This window comes from Arachis duranensis, chromosome 4, assembly GCF_000817695.3.
Source record: "Arachis duranensis cultivar V14167 chromosome 4, aradu.V14167.gnm2.J7QH, whole genome shotgun sequence".
Lineage (NCBI taxonomy): Eukaryota > Viridiplantae > Streptophyta > Magnoliopsida > Fabales > Fabaceae > Arachis > Arachis duranensis.
The window spans coordinates 109831688-109841163 of NC_029775.3; the positions used below are offsets into that span (position 1 = coordinate 109831688).

Consider the following 9476-nt stretch of genomic DNA (forward strand, 5'->3'; position numbering starts at 1 on the left):
TGAATCTCCAAGTTCTTGATTGATGCTCTGATTTTCTGTCTAAAACTTGCCAATATTGCTTCCAAAGCATTATTCTGTTGGGCCTGAGAAGTTGCTTGTTGAGATGACTGAAACTGGGGGTTATTAAAATTATTCTGTTGAAAACCACCCTGAGAACTATGATTAAAATTTTGTGGCCTCTGAGGTTGCTCTCTCCACCCAAAATTTGGGTAATTTCTCCACCCCTGATTGTAGGTCTTAGAATAGGAATCATTATTGAGATTTTTAGGAGCACTCCCCATGTAATTGACCTCTTGAAGAGGGTTTTGGGTGTTGATAGTTGAGACTTGCATGCCACTCATCTGTTGAGTAAGTAGATTTATTTGTTGAGTCATAAGCTTATTCTGGGCAAGAATAGCATTAAGAGTTTCTACTTCCATAACACCCTTCTTCTGAGAAACCTCAATATCTGATGGTGGCTCTTGACATGGGTAGAAAGATGATGGTTCTTGGTAGTTGGAACATGGAGCATTGAAGTTTCTTTGGTTTTGACTTTGCCAACCAAAATTTTGATAATTCCTCCATCCACAATAATATGAATCACTACTTGGGTGTGAGTAGTAACCCAAGTGATCTCTCTCCATTATTTTTCCTTAGCACAAAACACCAAACAGAATTAAACGCACCATGTGGTAAACAAGCAATCAAGGAAGAAAGAGCATAAAGAATATTTAAACTCAATAAATAAAATAAATAGGAAGAATAAAACAACTAAGGGAACACCAAACTTAATTTCAGAAATTAAGAAAAATATTAGTATTAAATATATTTTTTTCGAAAATATTTAAAGCAAAATTTAAATAAAATCAAAACTAAAACGCCTAATTTAAGCAATCAAACAACTGATAATTGTTAATCACTATCAATCCCCGACAACGGCACTAAAAACTTGGTGCAGAATTTACAACCACAAATTAACCGGCAAGTGCATCGGATCGTACCAAGTAATACCTCAGGTGAGTGAGGATCGATCCCACGAGGATTGATGGACTAAGCAACAATGGTTAAATGATTTACTTAGTTAGGCAAGCAGAAAATGGTTTTGAGATGTTCAAAAGGTTTAAGAAGTGACTTCAAAATACCAGAAGGCAGGCACGTAAGTAAATAAATTGAAAATAAAATATGAGAGAAAACAGTTAAGACTTCAGAGTTATCTATTTTTTGGATTGACTTTTCTTATTAACTATTTTAATCATGCAAGATTTAATTCATGACAAACTATATGTGAATAGACCTTAATTTCTTAGACCTTCCTAGTCTTCTCTAAAATTCATTAACTGCCAATTCCTTGGTCATTTAATTCCAATTAGAAGCTGCATGATCAAATTCCAGTTTATATGCCACAAAAATTCTAATTATCCAAAAATAAGAGGATTATATGTCATGTATCCCGTTAAAGCCAGATAATTAAAATTTAGGAGAAATTGTTTTCAAACTGTTGCTCAAGTAAAGAGCTTTTCCAAGTTATACAAGAACTCAATTAGAACATGTACTTCTGTTCCACCCAAATTCATCAAATAAAGAACAAAAACAATTCTTGAAATATAAATCAAAACATGAATAAAAAAATAATATCAATCCATACAATAGACAGACCTCCTAACCTTAACAGTGGAGGTTTAGTTGCTCATGGTTCAGAAAAAAAACTATGATTCAGGTAAATTGTAAAAGTACAGAATTAATCTCTCCCCCAAAGAAGAAAAATTTCCCCTTTTTATAACTAATCCTAATTAATTTAAAATATAAAATTAAAACTAAATAATATCTTTTTCCTATTTTAAAATAGAATTCAAATTTAAATCAGAATTAATTATGGCAATCAGCAAGTCTTCAATTAATGGATGGAGACCACTTGATTCCTTCACTCTGCAACCTCTGATATGTGCTTTTTGGGCTGAAAATTGGGTCAAAAGTAGCCCAGAAATCGCCTCCAGCGTTTTATGCATTTTCTGCACGTGTCGCATGTCACGCGTACGCATCAGTCACGCGTACGCTTCGATCGTCTTTTTCGCGTGTCACGCATACGCGTCAAGTACGCGCACGCATCAACTACGCGCCCGCGTCGCCGTGCAAATCTTCAAATCACACGTACGCGTCAGCCACGCGCACACGTCGCCATGAAAAGCTCCAAATCACACGCACGCGTCAAGTACGCGCACGCGTCGCTTCTTGCTAGTTTTCTCTTTTAATTTTTGTGCAGCAGAAACTCCATCAAATCCAGCTGAATGCTACCTAAAATAAATAGAATTGCACAAGACTCAAAGTAACATCCATATTGGCTAAAAAATAATTAAACATTGATTAAACTCAACAATTTAAGTGCAAATTCACTAGGAAAAGACAAGAAAGATGCTCACGCATCATTGTCCCCACACCACTGGTGGTTGATTGGTTGTGGTCGCTGCTGCAAGTTGTAACCCATCCATTCTCTTTGACATCATTTCAATTTGTTGTTGAAGTTGCTAGAGCATAATCTTGTTTTGAGCCAAGATTGTATCAACTCCTTCAAGCTCAAATACACCTCTCTTGGGAGTAGCTTGTCTTTCAGAGGAGTAGAAATACTCATTGTTAACCACCATGTCTATGAGATCATATGCTTTTTGAGCAATCTTCATCATTTGCAAAGATCCTCCTAAAGAATAATCTAAGGCTTTCTTTGAACTCATGGACAAGCCCTCATAGAAATTTTGGAGCTCAACATATTCACTGAACATTCCTTATGGGCATCTTCTAATCAAAGCTTTATACCTCTCCCAAGCTTCATATAATGATTCTCCTTCTTGTTGCCTGAAGGTTTGAACATCAGTTTTCAGTTTAATGACTCTTTTAGGGGGGTAGAATATGGCTAGGAACTTGCTAACAAAATCATCCCAGTTAGGGTGGACTCCATTGGTTTTAACAATGTCACATTCTCAAAAACACAAAGAGATGTTGGTTTGGGTCTTCAGCAACACTTCATCCATATTGGCAATTATTTTGAACTAGAGTGATAAGTTGGGGCTTGAGTTCAAAGTTATTAGCATGGACATTGGGGGTTAGGATACTGCTCCCACAATTTCTTGGGTTAGGGATGGTGTAGGAGACTAGAACTCTCCTTTAGGGCTGGCCATTGTTGTTGGCCACCTCCATTGGTGGATTAGGGAGGTTGCCCTCCATCTCTTGATCTTCCTCTTCTAATTCTTCTTCTCTAATTATTCCCTTCCCTCTTGCTTCTCTTTTCAATCTCAAGAATGTTCTCTCTGGTTTAGAATCAAAGGAGGTGGATGCACCTCTTCTTCCTCCTGGCATACAACACAAAACAAACCAAAACAAAACAGAGCACTCTGTTGCTTAGAGTGATGTTAAGGTTAGTAGAAACAAAATCTCAAACAGTTAGTGTGCTTGATAAAAAAAATAAAAGAAAAAATGCTTAATCTAGATTATCACCTACTTAATCATTGTCGATCTTAATCAATCCACGACAACGGTGCCAAAAACTTGATGGGAAAAAAACGATTCTACACAAACTAACCGGCAAGTGTATTGGGTCGTATCAAGTAGTAATAACTCACAAAAGCGAGGTCGATCCCACAGGGATTGATGGATCAAACAACTTTAGTATGGTGATTAGTCTAGTCAAGCGAATATTGGTGAATTGAGTGAAATTTGATCAAACAGAATGAAAATTGCAGGAAACTTAAATGGCAAGAAAAGTAAATTGCTGAAACTTAAAATGCAAGATATTAAAAGAACTGAATCTTAAATTGCAAGAAATTAAAATTGCAGATTCTAAAATGTATGGAAACTTAAATTGCATGAATAATAAAGGGAATTGGGTGCAGGGGATCAAAACAGAAATAGACAATTGCAATAGAAGTAAGTCAGAGAGAGCTAAAATAGAGAAATTCAAAAAAAGTGATTCATCAAGGATTGGAGATATCATAATCCAACATGAATCAATTGAGTCTCAACTCCCTTCTCAATCATATGAGTGGATCTATGGCGAATTGAAATTGATTGGATCCCAATTCTTTGGCAATCCAATCTCTCTAATCACAATCAATCTTGCCAATTTCTTGATCTAATTTTCATGAGAAGAGTTAAAGCACATTCTCTTATCCATAAGCCACACAAATGCAAGCAATTTTTTAAGCTAATTACTAATAAAATAGCCAAAACACAATTGTAGATTATACTTTCCATTTAGCCTAGCACACCATAATGTTCCTAGCAATTGTAGCCAATTCATTATTTATTTCTTCCCAAATTGCTGTCTTAAATGTTGAACATTGCAGCTGCCTATTCTTCACTCTCGTACATGTAACTATTAGCAATAGTTGTGGAAGTAAAGCAAAACCTAGCCTCTTAAAAAAACTCCAACACCATGCTAGAGAAACATTGGTAGAAATCAAAATCTCCAAAATGGCAATTTGAAAACAGAAACACAGAGAAAAAAGAATGTTTCATTTTTATTAAAATCAAACAAACATGTTTTCATCTCTATTTTCATTTGAAGTGAAAATGAAAACTGAAAACACTCAAAAAAACACCACCATACTTTCCTGTGAAGAAATGCGGAACACAAAAAATTTCGGGTACTAGCCTAATGCCTGTGATACTCTTTTCTGATCTACAGATTCTATCTCAGCACAATCGCACACACTATCCTACACTAATCATGAACCACGAGGAGATTGTTCTCATAACCTTTATTGGTAACAACAATAGGCAGCAGTGGATCAACTTTCCATTCACCATCAACAATGAATTTGATCTGTTACAAGAATCAAACATTTGAATGCTTACTATATCTTATCTGGATTGTAAAACAAATAGTTGAAATGCGACTAACCTCGTATTTTCCAGGATATAGCAGCAAGTTCAAAGAAAATATGCCGGTATTTGATTTCTCCATTTTTCTCTGCAATATAATACGGTTAATTATTGGTGTATTTTATGCTAAGTGTAAGGATCTAAAATGCCTGAATCTATACAACAAAACAATATTAAAATAAAAAAAATCTTTTGCAAAAGTAATCATTGCATCATTAAAATCAGAGACAACTCAAAATTGTAGAATACATCCTCGAAAGGGAAGAACAATGAATCAGGTGAAAGTAATGAGCTAAGAACTCACTAAATTAGGTCCTTACGGTCACAGCTGTCCTTAATTTCTATTCCTTCTTTCCATAGTATTTTTTTTTTAAAGTAAAACGACCAGAATACATTTTTGAGGGTTCAAGGTTGTGCACAACCCCTCATCCGCATCCACATGCTAGGCATAACATTTTCAAATACACATAGTACTACTTCTCAAAGTCAGAATCATGATTAAACCCATCTTGAGAAAATATTCATTATCTATCAACCAAAATCATGAAAGAGGTCTGACCTGAGTGGACCAACCATCAAAGGATCCTACTAAATATATTTGTGAAGATGGATTATGCCAAACTACACAAATCGTCTTCAGAGTTTGCAAGGCTCTGTGAGCATTATTAATCCTCTTCTGCTTCTCTTCAACAATTTTGTGTGCATCCCTGGGAAAACATGGGATTGTCAAGGTTTACGTAACACACAATATATATAAGACAATGGTTGAGTGGAGTTGAGGGTACATTATTGCCAATGACATCTTTCCTTCTAATACTGACAACTTAGCACGTATGGAGCGCAGTCTGTCCTGAGCATTCATTATCTCAGTTTCTTGGAATTCCCAAGCATCGGAATACTCTGCTAGATCATCTGATGAGTTCTTCTGATCCTATAAAAGAATATACAGCACCCAACTCAGATCCCAACTCAGATTAATTTAGTATCCTGAAGTTACATACTAATGCTTTAACAACCCAAAAACTGCTAAAGAAAGAGCAATGATTATTATTATTATTTTGAGGTGGTTTACAATTGACAGCAATGTGTTGGATTCTTCAACAAAAGATAGACCCACTACCGAAAGAAAAATAATAATAATAATAATAATTTTCATAACAAGTTAACTGGTAACACAGAAAATTTAAGTACATTCACACTGTTTGGCTTATAACAGACTGTATGTATCCTTTTGTCATTCATTTCCCAGCCCTATCGCAGTAATTCTATTTTCCTATCATTCCTCATACAAAGTATTCAGCTTCTAAGTCTAACTACTCAACATGCATTAAAAATGGGTACATGAATTTGCTAACCGAAAAGCTACTACCCTCTACCCAAAAAGCCAAAAAAGAAAAAAAAGAAAAAAGTGATTTATAAATTAAGACTGACTACATGGAAAAGAATGGGAGAGGTAAATGAGATTCAAAAGAAGCAGGTATGTAAATCTCATGCTATTTATTTCGTTCTTATGTAGCAGCTGTATATGATCATACAGATATCAGTTGATCCTGTCCAGATTAAGAAACAACCTGAAAATAAAATACATTACCTTCAAAAGCTACATTTGAAGAACCATTCCTCTGGATAATCCAACTTCTCCATGTGTCGGGCTCAAGGGAGTTTCTTAAATTTTCACTGCCTAATTGAGATCTGTGCTGATCAAGTTTGATCAAACCACCATGAAGAGTACTTACTGTATCTTTATCTTCACTGTTTCTGGAAGGATCACTTTCATCTTTCTCTGTTAACCCAAGTCCAAAGGAATTACTTCTCTGTCTCTCCAGCCGATTCAATATACCCTCAATGCCTGACTCCTCAACTTCGATATCCCTGTTAAACAGAAGATCACATTCAAAAATAGTTCTCGTACAATACACTTACCATTAGAACAAAAGCCATAACTGATGACAAGGCAATTTATTTCTTTCGAATTTCTTAGAGGATGGCACCCGTTGTGGAAAAGATGGTTGAATCGCGTCTCAGGTGGTTTGGACATGTGAGAAGAAGACCGATAGGACATCCAGTCAGGAGGGTGGATGAGATGGAAAATGAACAAAGGGCGAAAGGCAGAAGAAGACCTAAGAAGATCATCCATGAGGTGGTCAAACGAGATCTATATGTAAACGGTCTCTCTGTAGACATGATACATGACAGAGCACAATGGCGTCCTTTGATTCATGTAGCCGACCCCACTTAGTGGGACAAGGCTTTATTGTTGTTGTTGTTGTTGTATGGCACCCGTTCAGGGCACCGAGTCAGCATGTTAAACTCCTCAAATCCTAATGGTAAGACTAGCCAAATAAAGCCAAACGTTCCACTCTAATATCAGCTGCAGCATTGAACCCATGATTTTGTTTTGATATAATTTGATGGATCAAATGCTTACTCCCACGTCAAAATTATAGCTAATAGATATGGCGTGACTAGTTCCCAAAATTTTTTCAAAGTCACCATCTATCTAGAAGAGCTGCCACCTATTCTTGGGCAACAACAGCCGCTATGTTAAAAGTATCTAATTCTACAACTGACAACATTAACCAAATAAAGCCAACAAAACTTGTTACCATTTGCAGTCCACATGGGACTGCTCCCTGGCAGCTCTTACCGTCTCAAATCTAAGAAACTAAACTGAGGCACTAGCTCATAACTGCGGGAACAATGAAAGCATAGATAAAATGTTCCAAATTTGAAAACTTTAGAACTCTTCTTAGGTCCGTTAAACCATTCAGGCAAAAACATCCAAGGGAAAAGAAACCCAAAACAAACACAAGAAAACAAAAAAAAATAAGGCAAAGTAGTGATAATGATAATAATACGAGGGTAGGTCCAATATTATAGCAAGATTCTTCAATAAAAAAAAAAGGACACATCTTAAGGAGATTCTCACATTGATTTGGCTTGCTTGCAAGAGTTATCGCCATCAGAAGAGGAAGAAAACCCAGAAGCCATTGATGCTTGACCATGAATCTCAGCAACAGAAGCACCATCAAAATCGTAACTTTCACGTGACCCACGATCCAAATCCCAGCCATAAACAAGATAGCATTCTTTGGTAACAATGGCATCAATCAAATCAACCCTCCCAGCAGCCACCAGCTCCTCCCTCGTCGGAAATGCTGATGATTTCGTGGAACTCCGCATGAACTCAAGAATCTCCGCCTCCAGAGGAGAGAACACTTCCTCTTCGGCCCCACCCAAGTCCTCCTTGCAGCAAAGACCCTTCCTCCCTTTTTTCTTCCTCAGTGATTTCTCCTCCTGCACGTGGAGCTGCACCTGGAGCCTCTTGGCGGTGGTGTACTGGAAGGAGAAGATGAAGGGAGGAGTTAACTGAAAGAGGGTGTGGTGGTGGCGGTGGCGGTGGCGGTGGGGAAGAGTGGGAGAAGCAATTGTTGAATTCTGTTCTGAGCTGCCGATTTCTTGGTGAGAAAATTGAGGCTCTGCTATGCGAGCTTAGAACAAGAGAAAAGTGAAATTTGCATTGGTGGGAAATCTGCTTATTTCAAAGGCTGAAGGTGCAGCCATATATAGCATAACAAACTCTGCTACAAGATCCAAACTAATTAATGAACCAATGCAATATTCTCTCCAGCTACCTCCTAATTACTCTCTCCATCTCTAACAAACTCATTCACGAGCTGCTGGCCTCAAACATGGGTTGAAGACGGTAGAAAAAGGACGGATCAACACAACGTATATCTTGCATAATTTAATACTAAAAAGTATCTTTTTTTTTTCAATTTTAGAGAACAAATTAAATTGGTATTAAAATTTCAAGATTAAATTGAGTATTACCCTCTAAATTATTTTAAGTAATCAAAACTTCGTCACTATAAAAATAGAATAATTACCTAAATCAATCTCTAATGATTTTTAAAATAGATATTTTAGTTTTCAAAAAAAATAATATATAGGTCAATTCTTAAAATTTTATTCCAGTTAACAAATCAGTTTTTAGTTTATTTTTCGTATTATGCAAATTAGTCTCTAAGGATTTTAAAAATGAACATTTTAATCCCAAAAAAATTAATATACAAATTAATTCTCAACGTTTTTTTCTGTGAGACATAACAATTCTCCATCCAAAAAAATAAAATAAAATTATTATTATTATTATTATTATTATTTTATACTATAATTTTTTGTATTTTTTAGACAAAAAATAATAAATTTATTTATTAGATTCTTTTATATATATATAGTCACTCAATAATAATAATAATAATAAGAGATTATTCTACAAAAATTCAAAGTTGAAACTATTTAGTATTTTGGTATTTAATATAATCAAAAGATGTCATACTTTAAAAAATATGTTTGTATTAAAAAAAATGTTTTAATTTGGATTTCAAAGCATCATATTTAACTTAGTTTTGCACATGTGAACGACGACACTAGTATATTAATACACTCTTTTCAACAAAAAAGTAAAAAGTGAATAATTATGTTTTGAAATCCAAATTAAAATATTTTTTTAATACAAACATGTTTTTTAAAGTAGAACATCTTTTGATTATATTAAATACAAAAATATCAAATAGTTTTAACCTTAAATGTTTTTAGAATAATCTCTAATAATTTTATTG

The 9476-nt window shown here is 35.2% G+C and overlaps 1 protein-coding gene across 1 annotated transcript; it reads right to left on the bottom strand.

Annotated features, from left to right (window-relative positions):
• Window positions 1-4468: 4468 nt before the first annotated feature.
• Window positions 4469-8260, bottom strand: LOC107485831 (protein FLOURY ENDOSPERM 6, chloroplastic; the record flags this gene model as incomplete). The annotated part of the gene is given in 6 exon segments (XM_052260679.1): window positions 4469-4792; window positions 4871-4939; window positions 5411-5558; window positions 5637-5782; window positions 6414-6723; window positions 7781-8260. Coding segments are annotated over 6 exon segments (1255 nt in total), but the record flags the coding sequence as incomplete, so codon positions are not given.
• Between the last annotated feature and the right edge of the window lie 1216 nt (window positions 8261-9476).